The sequence below is a fragment of the Papaver somniferum genome, chromosome 2, assembly GCF_003573695.1.
Source record: "Papaver somniferum cultivar HN1 chromosome 2, ASM357369v1, whole genome shotgun sequence".
Lineage (NCBI taxonomy): Eukaryota > Viridiplantae > Streptophyta > Magnoliopsida > Ranunculales > Papaveraceae > Papaver > Papaver somniferum.
In genome coordinates, this window is record NC_039359.1 from 28,417,722 (window position 1) to 28,439,906 (window position 22,185).

Here is a 22,185-nt window from a genome sequence, read left to right on the forward strand (position 1 = left end):
GTTTAACTTCAAGGTAGCTCTCTGTTACACATCCTATGCAAGGAAAGTGTAATTTCATATTACACAAGTTAAGCATGTGCAACTTTTTTTTTATTCTGCTTATTTTTGTTGCACAACTCAAACTCAGGAGAATATTTATAGTGAAAGGATTTTTAGCCTTGTCCTAGATAGAACTCCAAAAACCGTCGGAAAACTAATCAAGGAAGCTGAGAACAACCAAATACAACAACGAGTTTTGAGGAATAGAACAATTGAAAAACAAGATCTGCAACTTTATGAAGGAAAGTCAAAGAAGATTAAGAAGACTCCTAATGAAGAAACAACGGATGAAGTTCCACAATAAAAAGGATAAACAATGGTTGCAGTTCCAGAAGTAGAAGAAACAATGGATGCAGTTCCAGAAGATGATGATGGGACAATGAGAAAGGATGTTAAAGGTTTCCTAGTAATTGAAATTCTAGATGCCGATAAAAAGGAGAAAGTACTTGCATATTTCAATACACATCCCAAAACGTAAGTAGATATAACCCAAACCAAAGCTTGATTCTTCTGTTATGGTGTTGTGATATATCATTTTAATATTAAAACATTGTATCATACTACTTGATTATGTTGTGTTGTTTAATTATTTATTCTTTCTAATGTAGAGACATTTCTTGGATCGAATACAAAAATGATGGTAGCCCACTCTTTGTTATAAGTGGAGAATTTTTTATTCAACTTACAAGCAAAGAATCATACTTGGAGTCAGAATTCATTATTAATACATCAGCAGGTTAAGGAAGAAGATGAACTCAAATCTGAAGTATGAAAAAACAATATTCCTCTCACTGAAAGCATATGTAAGTAGTCATCTCAATTTAAAAATCTTGTTGTATGTAACTTAAAGTTACACATGATAGTGGAATGTGAATATGTTGGGTTTACAAATTGTGTAACCTTGGGTTACATATGCATTTATAATGTGTAATATGAGGTTACACATCCATATTTTTCAAGTGTAACACCCAGGACTGTGTAAATATAATAAATTCACTGTTGCATTTGTAACTTTTTGATTTTCAAGTTAAAATGTGTGGTTGATATTCCAAATGGTTTGTGCAGCAATCTTTTGTGAACAAGGATGGTTATTTCAAGACATTCTAGATTTCCAAGCTGCATAAGGACTTCAATGAGTGTTGCAACCAAATCAGAATTTTCGCACCAATGTGGAATGGCGACAAACACTACACGCTACTGGAGTTCGACTTGAGGCGAGGTCAATCTTGGTACCACTATAACTCGTCAGACAATAAGGTCAACATGCAAACTCACTTGAAGCAAGCCAAGGAATATGCAGCTGAAAAAACTTCAGAACTGAAATACCTTATTCCTGTTGGGTTGAAACCAGTTGCAAAAAATGTCAATGCGCCCAAACAAGGTTCATTTCAAGACTGTCTTCTATTTGTATGCTATTACATGAAGACAAGGATGAAGAACTGGACACTTGAACCAGATTTAGCTACACCAAAAGTGGATATAATGATTAAAAAGGTGAACAAAATGATGGAAAGCATGCTTTACAAGATTATTTCAGATCCTTTCAGAGTTGTGTAAAGCAGTCATATGTTGTTAGCTACAAGCCGTTGTTAGACTTGCAAATATGTTGTTAAAACTTTTAAGTTTCATCAGTTACTAGATTTTAGCAGTTCTTGGATTTGCAAAACTTCTATACTTTTGGATTGAAATTCATTGAATTAAAAACTTTTATACTTTTGTTAACTACAAGATGTTATTAGACTTATAAAAATATCTTGTTAGAACTTTTCTTGTTGTGTGTACAGGTTTCAGAAGTATGCAAAAGGTTAAGTAACTTAAAATTACACATCTTAATTTGATGTATAAAGTAACTGAAGCTGTAACCTGAGTTTACATATGCATTTATCATGTGCAACCTAATGTTACACATGCATTCACAACAGTGTAACTTCTGGTTACACATCCATATGTTTGAGTGTAAACTAAAGTTACACAAGCATTTGACTACTGATCAGACGTACACAATAATTTAAAAACAAAATAAAATGCATTTCACCGGTGAACTCAAAAAAATATAAAATCTGAATGAATGATCCTTGCACATAATCAACGTTGCAGAAAAATAAAAACGTTTGGTCCATGCGAACCGAAATGAAGAAAACTAAAAAACAAATAATCCAAGACAAATAAGAAACCACACATAAAATATATACTTGCAGAAATGAACTTTGGTAGACTCAAGCTAGGGGTGTGTACTTCGGAGGATTCTTCCAACTTTCCCTGTTGTGACCTACTTCCTTGCAATTGCTGCAATGAACTTTCCTATTTACCTTCTTCTCACCTTTACTTAGAATCCATTTTCCTGGGGGTCTACCTGGTTGCTTCTTTACGATAGGCGGGTTTATGATGTTGTCTTCTTTAATTTCAATAGGCCTGTTGTAGTTGGGAATTGGCTGGATGACATGCAAATAAGTCTTCCTAAAATAGTTGCTCGTAAAATAAGGTGAAATGAAATCAACAGCCTCACATTTAATCTTCCGTATGGCTGCAAGAGCATGATCATAAGGGAAACTGTATACACACCACCTTCAAAAAAAATAAAAACAAGAATATAAACACTCGGCTAGTTACACAAGGAAATCATAAAACACACAAAAATCAGCTAGAAACACATGCATATATAGGATGTGTATCTTCCAGTTACACATGCAAAATAAGATGTGTAATTATTAGTTACATATCCATATGTCTAGTGTAACTAGAATTTACACATCCTGTAAACTTTCAAAATAATGAACATATAAAAAGAAAAAAAAAGCATAAGAAACAAAACCTTTGACATGTGCAAGTCTGGTGTTCGAGGTCCACCATGTGAGTACTTTCGCTAAAAACTTCAAACACGGTAGGACTAGCCACCAATACTTCCCAAGCCAAACCTTCATATTCAAGAGCCTCAAGCTTCTCCTCAGACTTTGGGGTTAATGGAGTCATCATACTAGCGCCAATTTCACGACTCATTACCATTATTTTCCTCCTAATCTGAAATGGAAAAATACTTATGAATATAAAAACTGACAAAACAAGAAATAAAAGACGACAACAACAAAAAAAGCACTCTATTAACCTGATCAAGAAGATCAGATGCAAGCATCTTCTTGAGAACCAGAACCCAGTTATTGAGCGCTTCTGCTAGTGTACTAGATGTGCGTCCATAACAACAACCTTTGAAATAGGCATTCACATATGATTCAGGTGGGATGGTCTCGATGTAATAAGCCACTCAATCACAGTTCAAATATCTAATTTTCTGTATGGCCTTAACATGATTTTCAGGTGAGAGCGCGTATGTTGCTTCTTGGAAAAGGTCCAGCACAAGCGTGTACCTAGGATCTGAGCCATTAATGGGAAGATTAGTCTTCAAATGATAGTAGCAAAAGTTATGGAACGAATCTGGATAGACAAGTGGAACACCCTGCAAGAGTCCTTCATGGCGATCCGAAAGGAAGGTGATTGGCCTCCCATCACCAATAACTTCAGTCAAATTCCTTAAAAACCACTCCCAGTTGTTGACAGTCTCAGAATCGACTAGTGTCACAGCAAGTGGGAAAAATCCTGCAAAAAAAATTGTGCAGAATTGAAAAAATAATAAGTTTCACAAAAACAGAATACAATGTGTAAATACAAGTTACACATCCTAAAAAAAAATGTGTAACTTAAAGTTACAGATGCTATTTTCTTAGTTACACACTGAGTAAACCAATGTGTTATTTTTCAACTAAAGTAGTTCAAAAAAAAACATAAAAAAACATATCTTTACCACCATTGATACCAGTAGCTGCTATCAAGCAACCTCTGAATCTACCAGTAAGGAAAGTATCATCCCAAGTATACCATTGGCCGACAGAACCGGTACCCTTTGATGCATCCATCAAATGCAATGAAAATCCGTTGGAACTGTTTCTTTGCAGGATCAAATTCAAACTTTATCACACTACCAGGGTTGGTTTCCTTTATAGCATCACTTCCTCAATCAAACTAGACGTGAAGCTGGTGGAGTATTTTTGATTCAAGTTGTGCCCACCAGCACCACAAATGTGCTCAGGGTTATAAGACCTGACCTGAAGAAGTTCATACAAAATATAAACAAAACAACCAAAAACAATATGCTGCAAAAAACATCATGTGTAACCCAAAGTTACACATACTTTAACAAAACATAACATATGCTAAGCATAAGATGACATAACACAGAAAACCTACCTGAAACATTTTGTTCCTTTCATCAGCAGAAGCTTCATGAAATTTCCAGCCGCATCGTTCTTATGCACACTTAGCCGTGAACCTAGAACGCTCATTGTGTGTTACAACCATGTTGAAACCAGTGCGAAGACGATACTTGGTGAAAGCAACCCTGACTTGCTTAAATCCTTCAACAAACACATGAATAATATCATTAAGGATCTTGGGCTAACCATCCGATAACAAAGGTTTTGCAGGTTTGCTTTTATCTTCCAAATACATTGCAACAGACAATTGTTTCTCGACGAAGACGTACTAGAACCATTAGAAATAGAAGAATCGGACCTAGATCTAGATGAAGAGGCTAGATGAGTAAAATTTTGCAAGAAAATATCGACACCGGTCTTCTTTTTACTATTTGTGATGGATATAAGAGCTTGCAATGAATAATCACATTCGAGCGGAAATTCTTTCCCACCTTCTAGGAAGAAGAAACAAATACCAAGTGGAGTAAATTGCTTCCATTCCTTGCAAACTTGTTACTTAAACTCATCAAGTTTGATATCAGTATTAACACGCATGGTAATGAAATCTTAAAAGTAGCGAACAACAACTATGCAACTAACAGCATCCATGACAACCTGGAAACTGCAAACACACAATAAAAATATCAAAATAAAAAAGCGAATGCAATTCACTCGGGGGCGTTTCCCCCTCATGAGAAGTATATTCTATGCGGCAAGCTAAATAATACAATGATCAATCAACAAACTCAACAAAAAGGAAAACAAGAGATACAATGTGTCTTAAAAGATACAATTGCTATAACTGTTTACAAATACACATGCTACATGACATATATGTGTAACTTCAAGTTACACATGCTACTGTGTAACCTCAACTTACACATTTCATAAAAAAACAGCATCTCTACCTAAATTTGTAGTTGTTCTTCTGAAACAATGTTGTTTCATCATCGTCTTCTCAATATCAACAACAAATTCTCAACAAATTTTAATACTAATGCTAACTATATTCTCAGATCGGACATGCAAGAAAATAGAAAAAAATTGAAATCAAACAAACAACAAAATTCGTACCTAGATTGTTGCTCTTCTGCTTCAGAAACAATGTTGCTTGTACTTCCTCTTCTAAGTATCAAATCGAAATCCAAAAATCGAAATCAGTAAGATCCAAATAACAAAAATCGAAATCAAAAATCAGAAAACAAACGACATTTATACCTAAATTCGTTCTTCTTCTTCTGAAACAACCCTATATTTATTTCCAACCAGTAATCTTTATCTTCTCAGACTCAAAAAAATAAAAAACAAACAAAAAATTAAACATCAGTAAAAGTCGAAAACAAATCTTCTAGGCTGAATACAAATAACGGCAACAGAATACGGAATCGAATGAGAACACACCTATTTATTGTTCTTCAAATCAGCGTCTCCTTCTGTCAGATCTGAAAACTACTGAATCAATTCAACACAGTGACCTATATTGTTCTTCCTCTCGTCTTCAATACAGAGACCCAATAATCAATCCAGTTGTTTATTGTTCTTCAATTTAACAATTGTATGAAGAAATTTACTCTCGAGTTTAGAAGATTTGAAATAATGCAGAACAAATCTCTAGAGAGCAGAGCGATGAGAAGAGTAAAAAAAGAATCTGATTTGATTTTCTGTTTCTGTTTTTGTATAAAACGACTATAAATAGTGGATGTTAGTTTTGGTATTTTTTTATTTATTAAAAAAGGTGCTGACATCAGCAATCCGGAATAATTCAAAACCTGGCCCCAAAAATAAAAGTTCTGGCCTAGAAATAATAAAAAAGAGAAAGTATGGAGTTGATAGTGGAGGATCCATTTTGTGGGGCTTGTATATATTGAACCCATATAGTAGGGGGTTCTAGTATTTTTCACATATGGAAAACTGATGGATCATGGTTTACTTATAGAAAATAAACATGAACTGTATACTCTTCGATATGACAAGAATTCTACTTCAATAATTAATAATATGAGTTGATAAAGTAAATTAAAAAAATAATTTCCTCCAAATCCAATTAATATTGATGTTCAAGTAATTTCTCTGCACCATTATCAAAATCCAATTACTTTTCCATGGCAATTGTCATGGATGGATACATATACTGAAGGACTAAATCACCTCCTCTCTCTCCGCATCAAAGAAACGAAAACCTTTGTTGCATGAGGGGCTGATTTGAGCAGATCAACTAGCAATGCAAACCTTATAACCTCTTGATCTATCGCTTGTTACTTTTTAATCTAGATTTTTTTTTAGATTTGGTTTGATTCTCACCGCTGTTCTTGAGATTGATGGGTTTATTTTCCAGATCTATGGATGTTCATGCATGTATACTTTGTGATCCATTATTGAGAAGAAATCATAGCATGTGTTCATCTTTAGTCTTGATTTCTGAAGACCTTGAAGCAGCAGCAACATCATCTCCACCGATTCAAATCGGATTTGTATCCTCTGATGTTTGTGATAATTGGAGTTTAATTTTTCATGATTTAGATTTATGTTTCCAAAAGTCACCAGCAGCAGAAACTTGTTCTAAGACACCGACAACTAAAACAGAGACACAAAAGACACCGGTTACAAACATTTTCAGACCGATTCCGATGAAGTTCCAGACCGATTCATACAGATTTCGTCCGAAGATGACCGATTCAGGTTATCCCTGCTACTGTTACTTTGAAAAAACCATTGATATATGGGTGGATCTTTGGATCTGTTTATACCTAAGTCATATGTTTTACTTTGTTTTTAGAAAATACCTTGAGGAATGGTTTGGTCCTTGGATCCTAACATCTCTATTGATTGTAGAGGTGCTATATGCTTTGGATGGATTACTTATAATCCAAACTAGGACATTTAAACTTGTTATGCTACTTAGAAGATTGTCTGAAATGGTTAAGATTCTAATTGGGAAAATGGTTTGTAATTGTGTTGCTAGGTATTGTGATTGTATTGTTATTTGTTGCTTGTTTGGAATTCATGTAGTTGCTGGAAATCCGCTGGTCAGTCCTGTAACCAATACCAATTTTACATCGGAGTATCATTATCAATATATATGAGGCTTGTCTCTTTTTTGAAAAAAAAAAAGAAAAAACTGAAGTACTAAACTACAGATGTCAACACATCTTTTTGTTACACAGGAGCTTGAGAAATCAAAAACCTAAAGAATAGATTATTGATATGAATTGTAACAATAAACAAGAAACCCAAAAACCTAAAGAATAGATTATTGATATGAATTGTAACAATAAAGAAGTTGAGATTTTAGATATTGACAAATTTGATAGTGTGAGGGTTTAACTCAATAGACTAATTTTCTTAGGTATAAATATGTGTTTGGTGATATTTCCCTAGTACGAGTTGAATTTGTGTAATATGAAACTTGTTTCCACACTCAAGGCATGAATCCCCTCTCATGTAATGGCACCACTTTTTTACCTCTCATGCATGGATCCGCTTGAATTTGAAACATCAAAAAGAATAAATCTTTTTGTAATTGTTTTATAGATGGAGTGTCATCTATATAAGAGAGAATTCATATATGAATTATGGAAATGAATTTCATACTAGATGGACTGAAAGGATTTAGTAACCATAATTACAGTGTTGGTATTGGTGATTCGAGGAAACGTTAATGACTTTAATATATTTGTTGATATTTTATATTTGAAAATTATTTTATCGGTTTACCGTAACCGACAGGATTTTTAAATCGAACTGACTCGCCTTGGTTCTACACCGAACCAAATTTCGCTAATTGTATTAGGTTGGAACTCATTAAAAATGAGCTATCCGATTTCGGTTCTAGGTTAGTCAAAAACCGAGCCGAATCGAACCATGTGCACCCTACCTAAGGCTGAGTGAAATCTAAACGATCCACCAAAACTGACAAACTTTACCCGACTTTGGGTTATTGGATAACCGATATTCCTCTAGCTAGACATATTAGATGTATACCAACAAGGATGTTAAATTTATGAAAAGGGAGAATACCGAGTACACCAACTTTTTGTCTTTAACCTATAGAGAATATCCTTGAACGATCTTATTGAGAAAGAGAAGCTTGTGGAACATACAAGGATGTTGAATAATTGCTTTTAATTTCAATTATTATAAAGATAAAAATAAAGATAAACGTAATACATTCAATAAAGTAAAAGCTCAGAAAAGAGATTTTGTTGACGAGAAATCAGTAGAAAAACTTGGGTCCCAGTCCAGAAAGAACAGTTACACTTGACTAGCTAATATATCTAGTGAATTGAGAGGATAAGCAACCATTTACCCCACTTCAGCTACCCCGTGAATCTCTTAACACGGTGTTCGTTATTGGTTAGAAGTTGCTCCCTAGTACGTAGAGAAAACTATCGATATTCCTAATAAATAATGATCATTAGGTTTTCAAGATATTGGTCTGTAAAAATCTTGTTTTCACTATCATTCACCCAAAAAAATTCTTCAATGTAGAGTTATATTGATGTTTTCGATTTTATTTGACAATGTGATTTGAATATTGATTCAATCTAAAAATAAAGGTGAAAAGGTTGAAATGAAGACCGAAAGAAGATTAGAAAGAGAACGATCTCAGAGAGGTTTTAGTAATAGAGATGAAAATGTTTTTTCTTTTTTCTTTTTTTAATTTTTTTTAGATTTTTATTTCCTTAAAGTTGTGTCGTTATTTTAGCATTTTTTTTACAGAAAAGAGGCAAGCCTAAACTATTCATTAATAACTGGGATACAAAATCGAGAATGTAACTGGAGTTGTTACACAGCGTTAGATTAACAAAACATTACAGATCGACACTCCAATATCACCATTACTAGATTTTATCTTTAACAACAACTCTACCATTACATATCTCGAAGAACACAGTGACATGACTAGGACTAGGGTAAATAACCTCATTTGTTTGTCTGAAACAAACACAAGCTACACAGACTTGCAAACTGCTGAAGTATAGGGATCATCAAATGACCCGACCATCTCTCAGTTTCTTTTTTTTAACAATTTATGATTAACTAAACTAACTAAGTTATAGTAACAGAGATTTACCGGATCGGTTTGAAACGATAAGAAAAGATATAAATCGGTCTGAATTAGTATCTGAATTGGTGTATGGATGTCTGATTTTAATGTTGGTGTCTTGGTGTCTGGTGTCTTGATGTTTGCTATCTTGGTGTCTAATGCTGCTACTTCCTTTGTTGCCATGGTCCGAGTTATTTCTGGAGATCTTGCATCAGTTACTGATATTGTTGATAGTACCACTGGAATCGTGGTGCTTTTAATGAAAAACGATTTCCGAAACTTCATCTTCATAACAAAAACCCACAGGAAAAACCCAGATAAGAAACCCGCAAAAATTCTTTAAACAACAATAAGAGATAAACTGCTAGGAACAACCAATTAAGCAAAAGCAATATCTGGGAATAAGAAGATACTCTAAAAAACTATAAGCTAATCTATAGTAGCTCTACTAGAAGAAAGCTAAGACTAGAATAAAAAGTCTAAACAACAAATAAAAAAATAAATGAAAGACAAGAGAAAATTTAATTGAAGATTTGGAGAAGATCTGCTCCGATCTTCTCTCATGAGAGTCGATCGGAGCAGTAGCGCTTTTAGGTTTGTATGATTTTAGCATGTTTATCGGAAATCATGTATCACGTTTCTTCGCACGTTTGACATCAGGGTTTGTAAGTCGTTTCCATATTTTAATTAATTTTGGAGCCGCAATAAATAAAAAATATGTTTGGACCATAATATAATTAGTTATTAGGCCTAGGACCAATGGTAAATTCCCCATTTATTTTAATTGCCTCCCTATGAATTTTTTTTTTTTGGCTCAGCCATTGACTTCTCGTAGTAGCACTCGCTCCTTCGCTTACTAGCATACAACGTACTACTTTGTTTTGAATGAGATCCATAGTCCATATGCTCTACCAATAGAGTAATATATTTAATTACTAAGCTCTTTTAAGGAAATCTATTATTTGGGCCGAGATCGGTTGGGTTTTTGGCAAGGCCGGCCCTGCCATATAAGCAAGCTAACCCTTGCTTGAGGCCGCAAAAATAAAAAGGCCACCATAAAAAATTCACACATTAGTGTGAGCCATATATATAAGTGATTAGCTAAAAGAGTGGAAAACATATTTTCACGTGATTAGCAAAAAGAATCCAAAAAAGGATCAGCTAACCAAGAATACTACTTCAAGGTGGATAATTGATAGTTTATATCCACTGACATTTTCTTTGCACAAAAATTTGGATAACAGCGGAAAATAAATAAAGGAAGAAATATATATGAGTGAGCAATTAAGATGCCAACATTAATTAGCGGATATTTTTACTATTCATGCTGAAAATCTATGCTGGTTTGAACTGTCGGCACTAAAAAATCATGCAAATTACGATAAAAACATCTCCAAATTTATACCGGCATCCCTTAATTGCTCGTTCATATATCCAGTGGACAAATTAATACAAGTAGTATTCTACTTTCATAATTTTGTTCCGCTTACAAAATCAACAATAAGCTAGCGATGTACAAACGAGCTAAAATAGCTTTTTTCACTTAAAGGCTACAACTTCTTATTTTGCTTGAGGCCACATAAATGTCAAGACCGACCTTGGTTTTTGGGACCATTAGAAAATAAAAAGGGGTTATGAAGTAGTAAATGACATGTCCCTTATTCTACTAGTTTTTAACAATGGAAAATGTACCCTCGATTAAATTAGTACTAGTTATGGTGATTAACTAAGCTAATTACGATTAGTGAATGCATTAGATTGATCGGCTGATTAATCTTTTGAAAATCAAAACTATTTTTTTTTTGAGGATGAACTTTTTTGAACAACTTTTAAGAAAATGATGAAACATATATTGAAAATAGTCATGAGATACTTATAGTGAACTCCCAATAAAAAATTTTTGATTGGAATCCGTAAACATACGTAAAAAATCTAGGATTTTCTACAATTACGGCTGGGAAACATTGTCGAACCAGCCGTAAACTCTAGCTGCTAAGAAAAATATCACATATGAGACGTAAAGTCTATTAACAGATGGGATACAAACACCCAGACGTAAAGTATTACCATGGATGGGAAACTAAGAACTCTTATATGTAAGTTCAATCCAGAACCCGTGTCTGCTTACGGTTTGGTTTACAAGTTTTAAAGGAAATTTTCCTAGTCGTAAGTGACTATCTAGTTTGAAATTTTTCTTATTTGGACATATACAAGATGTAAAAATCCAATCATTCATGAAACCAAATTACAATCCATTAAACACTTACTTTATCCGCATTATAAATTTGGATTTAAGAACATCCTTTATGATATATTAATAAGTCTTTGATGATGGCGAAATGAACTTCATACTGGGAATCTGAACCATTCAATTTTCTCTATTCCTTCCTAGCGTGAGCCATTCCTTCCTAGCTTGAGCTATGACTTCAACATCAGTTTCACCTTTAATCCGAAGTTGCTTGAAAATATACGAAGTAAAGCCACATATTCTTCAAAAATTTTGCGTATATCCCAAATCTAAGATACAATTAAAATCCATCACAGTTATTAAGGTTACCTGTTTTACTACAAAAATTATCAAAAATCATTCCCCAATAATAACACTCATTAAGCCACCCTGCCTTCGTTCTTCTCCCCTTTTTGGATAGCATATAACAATTTTTTTTTTGCAAATAGATAAGTATTCATCCAAAGTAAAGTTGGTGTTAGAGCAGTGCTCGGTTGAGCCCACAAGTTTTGCTATCTCAAGCTTGTTGTTAATGTTAGTTGATCAAAACTATATCTTTATTTCTAGTCATTAAGTCAAGTCTTGGACTAGGTTAGAATTTGTTAGTTGAGTAACAAACATCACCCTCGAAGACTGAAGATCGACGAAGACATTTGAATGACTTCATCAATTAGGTATATGAAGACTGATCCATTTTATTTTACTCAGTATCTTACCATTCTATGAGACTAAGTCGAACGTATGAATTAAGGTAGATTTATTGCAAAAAAAAAAAAAAAATCGAGTCAAGCTTGTCTTATTAAATATCTCGAAATATGATTCAAGCATATATGTTCAAAGGTTCTTAACAATATTAGTTCGAAACAATTTGTTGTTCAAGAATTAATTTGTGGATCAATTGAATTGCTTACGCAAATGATTTTATCATTTGGGAATGTTTCAAACATCAAAAGAGAGAAATTCAGAACTTATGATATTTCGGCTCAGGGTAGGTTAGTGAACCACTTCGCAAACCAGATATCTAAGTTTCAGAAATGCAGTGATGATTGGTGAACCAGTTCACAAATCGCAAGTTCAGAATGGGACAGTTCACAAACTGTGGTGATTGTTGATAAAAAAGGATAGCAGTTGGCAGACCCGGTTCACAAACTGAGTCTATATGAATTCTCGAGCCAAGTAGGTTTAGCGAACCCGGTTTACGAACCCTAGCACCCTGACTCATGAACTTGCCTTACAGTTCACGAATCGTTTCACCAGTGGTCCCAGTAGAATATAACACATGCTTAAAGATATATTTTTAAGTATATTTAGCAATACTATGACTCTCTTAAGCACCTCTAAGACAACATTGATCACTAAATCACTTGTGTATGTGCATCATAATTAAATTCTTAAGTGTTTAAATCAACATCAAATTGCTTATAGTTCAAAAGACATATTTTCCAAAGAACGATCTTGATACACAATTCTATGCGATTTCAAGAAAAACTTCTCACATGCTTAGTTAAAACCATAATTAGAGTTTCATCTAAACGAAAAAAGAGTTTGCCTGAATATCAAGTTATCTTAGCTTGAATTCTAAGCAATCCCTAGTCTTGAAAAACTATAAATAGATATGATCTTTCAACTGGGAATTCAATCCCTGACACTTTGTGTCCTAGTTTATAGCTAGAGTCTTCCTCTATTGACCTAAGTTTTCTCCGTGAAACATTATTAGGTTTATGACTGAAATACTTCATTTTCGGGATTCGTCAAGCCTCTAGTTAGCAATTCGGTGATTTATTCGCGAATACATCCGAATCACACGTTACCGAATAAACCGGCCGTCCTACTGCAACTCCGGACCCAAAACGCGGCTTTTATGGGAAGAACGACTTATTCATGCTTTTTACAAATTATGGGAAATTTCGGCGTATCAATTCGTTTGAGAAATAGGGAGGAAACAAACAACCAAACATGGAAAATCAACTCCTCTTGCAGAGATTGAAGTTCTTTTCTGTTACAGATTTATTGTTATCTGATAATTTGTTCCAATCACTGATAGTTCAACACCCAGTAAAATTAATTGTTAAGTTTGATCTGATCTAAGAAAAAAGTTTTCTAAATGATGGGTTGGCGCTGAAATATGAAGGAGACAAAGATCTGTGGAGTGTGCCTGTCAATCTTGACTCTAATGGAGGAAGAATGAAAAGTCTGAGAGAAGACCAGAGATATTAACTAATTTCCCACGAGGAAGATACGAAGTATTCTAGATTTGTGTGAAACTTAGTTTACATAAATGTCCCTAATTTTGGAAGTAAGCTGGGTTACTAAATCAGGGAGGAAATGGTAGGCATTTAGATATCCACGAGATGCTGTTTGCTAGTGGACATACACAAAAATGAGATGTTGTTTGCTAGTGGAATACACAAAAATGATATCCACGATATGTTTTTGATGGTCAGATGTTACTAAATGATATACAAGGGAGGAAACGAGATGCTGTTTGCCAGTGGACATACACAAAAATGATATCCACGATATGTCTTTGATGGTCAGATATTACTAAATCTGACCATATACAAAATATATCCACGATATGTTTTCGATAGTGGACATCAGATATTTTCGATAGTGGACATATGTTTTTGATAGTGGACATCAGATAGTGGACATATGTTTTTGATATTTTCGATAGTGGACATATGTTTTCGATAGTGGACATCAGATATTTTCGATAGTGGACATATGTTTTCGATAGTGGACATCAGATATTTTCGATAGTGGACATATGTTTTTGATAGTGGACATCAGATGTTTTTGATGATATCCACGATATGTTTTTGATGGTCAGATGTTACTAAAATGGCATTTAGATATACAAGGGAGGAAACGAGATGCTGTTTACTAGTGGACTTACACAAAAATGATATCCATGATATGTTTTTGATGGTCAGATGTTATTAAATCAAAATGGTAGGCATTGTTTGCTCTGTTATTCATTGTATGCAGCTTTTTCTTAATGAAAATTCAGAATATATGATTGAATATGGTATTTAGTATGTGCCGAATTTTGTGAGACAAATCCATATATTTGAAACGAATTGTACACGTACGTATGCCGTTCTGAATTATTCCCGTATCACGAATTGTTGACCGAATAGTGGATCGTATTTATAACCCGGTAAAACAAATAATACACGTACGATTGCCGTTCCGAACATTTCCCGTATCATGAATTGTAATTAGGGGTCCGACTATATTTTACCTTGATAATTCATGTATCCTGATCTTGCTTATATGTTATCGAGGATTTTGTAATCTCTTTTAGGCAAGATACATAGTAATTACAAAGTTCTCTTCGTTTCCTACTTTATGATTCCTCAAGAGAGATATCTGAAAACTATTCTTAATTGATAAGTTGAAGATTGTTCTTGAGAGGTGGTAAAGAATCCAGGCTTCTCATCTGAGTGTAAGTGTTCCGTATTTGTGAGGTTTGGTAGCTTTGTATATTGCAAACAAATTTTCAATCATTAATTTTTGATCTAAAAGGAAATCAAATATGCTTATCTTTTAGAGGAAGATTGGTATCAAAAGTATTCACTTAGGTTGAAGCAACTCTTAGGCTGTAAAAGACGTCAGCTAAGGGAATCAATTGCGTAGAGCCTTATGAGGTTCAAGAGACATAAGGAGCCCGACTGTAACTGAATCACTTGGAGGGTAGATTTTGTCTCAACTACATTCCATTCCGAGGTCTAATAGTAGGCTAGTGTCTGTAGCGGCCGAGGTCTCAGGGTATTTCTGCTATTTCGGTTTCCTCGTTAAAAAAACTTCTGGTGTCTTGTGTTTTTCCTTTTTCACATTATATTGTTTGTTTTTATAGTAGGATTTAAACAAGTAGTACGTACTCAATCTTAGTAGATACGTCCATATAATTGTGATCGATTACGACACTTGTTTCTTGTAAAATTTGTATCTTGAAAGATAGATAACAAGTTTATTACTTGACATAATTCGGATTTGATTATTTAGATACAATTGGATTAATATTGGATATTGATTTTTGAGATCGTCCAAGTATTCTTCTTAACAATCAGGTTCACGGACTCCTTAGTCTATACATGTTGATTGTTATTGTCCAGTTTTTCACTAATATTATGTTTTTATGTATTTATAGGTGTTTTTGGAGAAATAAACTCTTGTGGAAAAAGCTGATCGAAAAGTGATGTTTGCACCCCCAGAAAAAAATACTAAAGGCACCCAAAAAATGTGTTAAAGACACCCTAGAATATTTTAAAGACACCCAGGAAATATTACTAAAGGCACCCGAAAAATTATTAAAGGTACCCATGTGCAATGCTAAAGGCACCTCCTCCGTGGATAAGGGCACTTCATCTTCTTCCCCAAATATTTGGCGGGAAAAATGTTTTTTGAAAATACAGTTACATCGTATTCATCTGGAAATAAATTGGATGAGATTTTATCGTGGAAATGGATTGGTATGTATCTGTTTGACCAAGACAAGGATGATAACGAGTTTACAATCGCAAAAAAAGGATTACAGAGTCATTCACGGTAAAACATGAAGAAGAAGATATTCACGAGATTTTCTTTGCTATATTTGGGAATTGCGTGTGGCTGCAAAGTGTTGAACATTAATTAAAATATGCAGAGGTGTTTTAGCTACAAGATAGCACGAGAAAGCAATTGAAGGAGATAAAGAAGGAAATAATCCCGTAATATGGCGGAAAAAAATATTCCTGAGTTAATTGAAGATTTTGAAGTTATTGTCGAGATATTTCAGTGTTGTGAGGTATATAAAGGGTGTTGGAGGCTGTTGATAGTGGTTTTTAGTGTAGGGCGAAAACTGTAAAAGTCTATCTACCTGACCAGACATCAGAAATAGTAGACCTTGATATATCTATATTGCACAAGGAATTTAAAAAATATATCAAATATGATGAGTGCCTATGCCTCTCTTCATATCGTATTGAAACTCAACCTCCTAGATGAATTGTTTGTTAGTATATAGCCTAATGAGTATTTGAGCTCCTACGTGCATTTCCATTAATGCAGGGTTCGGTGAGCGTCTATCATATGCTGTGTTCCCGACTGCACTCTTAAATAACTGACATTAAATTTGTGTTCGTTCTTAGCTGAAAGCATGAGTTTTCTTAAGTAACCCGTTATAGGGGCGGCATGGTTTATTAGAGGGGCGACATTCTAATAGGACAAAAAGAGTCATTACATGATCATTCAAGGTGTCCTTTATAAAAAAAAATACTGGAAATGACAAATTAACCCTCATAATTGATAACCTAGTTTAGTGTTAATGATTAATTTCACTTATATTAACTCAAAATCAAAACCAAAATCATATTTTTAGAGTTAAAAAAAAAGTTTAGAGGAGAAGGTCGATCTCAATCAATTGAAGAAATTAACCAACAAAATGAAGAACCAGGACCTGAAAATGACCGGGTATATTTCTAAATTAGTCCCATCTAGCTTTTTGTTGCTCAAAGTTATCTAAAGTACGTAAAAAATTCAATTTTTTTTACATTTTCAGAGCTAATTATGGTTGGAATTTTTCTCATAACCAACCGTAAATCGAAGTTACGGTTCGTAAAATATGAACTACCAACCGTAACTGGTTAAATTTGAAGAAAAACCCAATCATAAACCAGTTACGGTTGGTAACTAAATGCTCGATACCAACCGTAACTCAGTTACGGTTGGTAACCAAATGCTCGCTACCAAACGTAACTGAGTTATGGTTGGTAACCAAATGCTCGATACCAACCGTAACTGAGTTACGGTTCGTAAACTAAAATGGTTACCAACCGTAACTGAAGAAAATTCTCAGATATAAGAACATACGGTTGGTAATTGAACTATCACCAACCGTAACAACATCAAAATATCCAGTTACGGTTCGTAATTGAGTTAAAATCAACCGTAACTCACATAAACCCAGAAATTTCAGTTTCAATTTTCATCTAAAACCCTAATTTTTGATAGAAATTAAACTTAAATCGAACAAAATTAACCAAATCGTAACCGGGTTTTCAAAACATACCTCATATAAGTTATTACACTACACTTGATTAATTTTCGAATCGTCGATTAATCGAAGACGATGAAATTTTGAGTTTTAGTGGAGGTTACGATTGATGGGAGGAGGAGAAGAGAATAAGAAAGAAAACAAATTTTCAATTTAGCTTTGATTTAAGTTAAAAAATGGGGAGGGTAATCTAGTTAATTTACACCCTCTATAGGACATCCTCTAACCAACTAGAGGGACATTACTATCACACTGCCGCCCCTCTAATAAACCATGCCGCCCCTATAACAAGTTACTTTCTTAATGATCAGATTAAGATATGCATAAGAAGCACTGTAAATCGTGCCACCGAGAAACATGCTACTCGCAAAAGTAGCCAAAAATTAATAATTTTTTGCTAACGCGCAAAATTCACTAAGATTGATTCATCTTGTGACAGCTCGCAAAAAATCAATTTTTATGTCATCTTACAAAAACTAGGTTTTCGCCCTAAAACGGAGCCTACACAATATCTCGATTCCTATTGATCGTGGCCAAACATAGGAAATCTAGGAAACCAAGCTACCATGTAGCTAGTAGGAATCGAATCCTACCAAAAAACGAAATAAAGAAGAAAAAAGAATCCGCGACTAAGTTGGAAAGTAGCGGAAGAATGCACGACCGGGCAACTTGGTCGGTCGGTTTGCCCTAGATGGCCCCCCTCCTTGCCGACCGGCCACGCCCCATGCTGCTTACTGCCGGTCCCTCTTTTCCATCGACCAATCAGATCGCTCCAAAATTGTAACCAGGGCTTTTAACTAAAAGTGGAAGTAGGTTGGTCGACGTGCTTACAATCCTTAATAAAATAGAACTTGGTCGTCCAAGACAATCGCAAGTTGATCACGACCAAGGGGACGTCATGATTGTTGTCAGCTACCGCGCTTCTTTATGAGTCGGTCATACCATCTTTAACTGACATATTCGGCTGCCAACCATTCGACCAAAGAATGATGGTTGCGCTCCTAACAACGACACTTCGTATATATCAATTTAATTTGAGCTGCTTGCTTAAAAGCGATGCTTTACATGCGTCGATTATAAACGATATTTCTTAAATATCAATTTAATAAATAATAATAATTATTATTATTTTTACACTAATTTTTTTTTTTATTTGAAACTTTTTTTTTTTACAGATTTATGTAAAAATTATACAAAAGATTGCAAAAAACTTGTCGGGAGCCTTGCCACGAGCTGGGCTCCGACACCTTTTTGAATAACTACCCAAATTCTATGAAAGAGATAGTTCCCCCTATGCTATTAACATCATGCCTACGAAGGAAATTAGTCAATCTTTTCAGAAAAACCACGGTTTCTTCACCTAGCTCGCCTAACGTCGAAAAAGCCAGGACACCAAAATTATAATAGTTGGCTGTGCAAATTTCTAGATATTTTTTGCGCCTGCGTGTAATAGCGTTCCCCACAGCAAGACCAGGACGAAAAGTCTGGACTCCATCTCCAGCGAAAGGAGATACACCGGTGACATCTAGACAAAAATCACGTCTGTTGTCCCAATTGTACACTAAAATGTCCGCCAGCCTTAAGTCACCTCTGTTACTAGAGAAAAGTCCTAAGGACACCTCCTTTCGAGCTGGCACACCTACTCGGGAACATATATCAGCAAATGTGTCCCGAACAAAATCATGACGGAACTTGATCCCCACGTCGTGTGTACAATGCAATGCATGATCACCATATATGTCAAGTTTCTTATCACAGCTACGACATGGGCTGCCTTCATCGAAAAGAGGAATACCTAGTCTGTAGCAAAGAACAGAGCTGAATTGGCGAGACCCGATTTTCTGATTCATCCCATTGAGCGGAATGGCCAATAGGAAATCCTGGGCATGAGTCATCTTGCTACATTTCCACAGAGCCGCATCACGATTAGACACTGGATATTTGTTGGGAAAATCCTTCACCACCGCATCAAAGTATTTTTCTACCAAGAAGTTCATGGGATGGGGGCAGAACAATTGATGCCGATCGAAGAAGTATTAATGCCACATACCTGACCAAAAAAATCCACAGCGTGTTGCAAGCATGGTCAGTAACTAGAGACTTCGGCTTTACTAAGAATAGACTATTGCAATTCTTGTGTTTGCAAACACGACGATATGAAACAATAATGAACCGTGTTGGCCACTGTGTAAATACCGAGACCTCCATACCTTATGGGAAGCGTGACTATACGTTGTTGGAGCAAGCCAAAACCAGGGACATCACCAGTGGTTAAGTGGCGCATAAAGAACGAGAGATGACTATCAAAAATCTCTTGAGCATTACTCACATGATCAGGTTTAGTATTCCTCAAGGAGAAATATAAACGAGAGACCTCTATACAGTTCCTAAGCAAGATGAGTTCACTTTGCGGATCCTCTAACTTCCGTATAACATCCATCGACCTTGTAGTCTTGTGAACTCGCTCTAAAATCATTGAACTGCAGTATTGGGGGTCTAGGATAACTGGTCCCCCCAACAACTTAATACCTTTGGTTGGTTTACCGATATCTTCAGGAACACCAGGCTCAAAACTCCTGGGATCAGGTGACGGCCAAAGTATCTCGGTTTTAGTAAGGTTAAGATGGAGGTCAAGATGCTTACCATCTTCTTGTATAATCTTGAGAGCTTTTGTTACCATTAGTGTGTCCCCATTGAGTGTTCCATCATCCAAGTACCAATCTTGAAGATCCAAGTTGCAATGATCTGCAATTTTCATGGCCAAAGGATGTAAAGTTAGGGAGAAAAGTAACGGACCAAGAGAATCCCCTGTTGGACACCCTGACATGAAGCGAGAGTGGAGTCTTGGTAATATAATTTTTTTTTTGGGGGGAGGAGGGAAGCATAAAAAAATTCCATCCATCTTGAAATGGAAGGGCATCTGTTTTTGACCTCTTTGAGCATGGAAGATCTGTCCACTAGATTGAAAGCGTTGGCAAAGTCGACCGAGAGCACGGTTTTATTATCCAAAGCTCCCTTCTCTTCTAGAAGTTTGTTCACCAAATGGGGAATGGCCTTCCCACTGCACGGTACCCAAACCCCCAACTCCGAACTGAAAATTTGATTATTTAATTATTTATTTAACCTAAAAGCACCGTATAATATTTTTGAGTGTTAACTCATGCCAAGTCTCATTTACACGACTTGACTTATCACACATGACAATCTACCACCTAGCTTGCGCGTGATTGGTCAAAATTATCAGGTCTTGCCAGCATGACCTATTCAGAAACTACTATGAAGAACTTGTTTCATTCTTCATGTAACTTTATCCATATTTTCCACGAAATTACTCGAGACATCAAACATGCGTTACAAACTGGGGGATACTCATCAGGTTATTGGTCTGGCGGTTTACAGGTATGGCGTACAACACGCCCATTATGAGAAAATGTCAGGAAAGACGGATAATTGATGGAAATAAGGAGTACTGTTTGTAAAACCAACCAGTCTTCCCTTCACGACAGGGACATGGTTCTCACCATTTTTACTCGATTCCACTTCTCCATCATTCAACTACTCCCACTTCCTATGAGATCAGCGTGTTCGACTATGACTTGTATAAATATATTTTCAATCTATTTCAACCAACAATGGTTTTTGGTTATCAACACAAGTATTCATAAACACCTATAACCTACATCTTGCATTTTGCAAGCAGTTCTACATTCTGATAGCAAGTCGTAAACGACCACACCTTACAGAGAATATCACTCTGATATCAACACCTTCTCTATTACCTTCCCTAAGATCAACCATTTCTCCTTCCTTTGTGACCGAATTGAATCTGGAACAGCCATTTCTTGGTTTAGGCCAGAGTCTTACATATTGATCTCTCGAATCTAAAGTACTCATGTGCAGTACATTTGTTTAGGGTTTGAATTCGTTTCTCATCGACACACCCAATTTATCATTTTTAACAGAATCAGTTTTTACCCTAGTACAAATTGGCAACCACAGTGGGAGATTAATCTCTCGGTTGCAAAATTAATTTGTCAATTTTCAATTCAATTTCTCACTTTCAAAATGGTGGATATTAGGTCGGGATCAGTAAAAAATCCTGATGCTACTGGCGTTGACAATACTCCTGACGCCACTCTTCCGGCTGCTGACACCAATACAACCCTTGCCGGTGCTGTCAACACGTTCCTTGCTGTTACATCTCCTACAAAAAACATCACTGGCGTTGGTAACACCTCCTCGGGTGTGACACCTCATGTCACAAGATCCATAGGCGCTACCACCTCTTTAGGTGTGATATCTCCCGTCACCGAAACTACTACCATTCCTCTGTCGAGACATGATGCTGGAAGAATCCGAGACAATCAACCTTCTATTACCATTGATGATTTAATGGAGAGGAAGGAATTCCTTGCTAGAACCCAGACGGACATGGTTGCAACCCAGAAGGAGGTACTCACTTTTCTCGAGACACTGACAAAGCGGCTATTACCAGAGCAACAACGTCAATATCAAACGGAGCAGGCTGAGAACAATTTCATGACTCCTGGTGCAAGCACTTCAGTAGGCGAGCCTTTATAGATGAAGA

At 35.5% G+C, this 22,185-nt stretch overlaps 1 protein-coding gene across 1 annotated transcript; it reads right to left on the reverse strand.

Moving 5' to 3' along the window:
• Positions 1-2,255: 2,255 nt before the first annotated feature.
• Positions 2,256-3,947, reverse strand: LOC113350788. Its single transcript, XM_026594907.1, has 6 exons — positions 3,848-3,947; positions 3,573-3,630; positions 3,143-3,215; positions 2,898-3,057; positions 2,756-2,792; positions 2,256-2,604 (listed from the first exon to the last, which is right to left on the reverse strand). The coding sequence occupies exons 1-6, from the start codon at positions 3,945-3,947 to the stop codon at positions 2,256-2,258; spliced, it is 777 nt and encodes a 258-aa protein (XP_026450692.1).
• Positions 3,948-22,185: the final 18,238 nt, after the last annotated feature.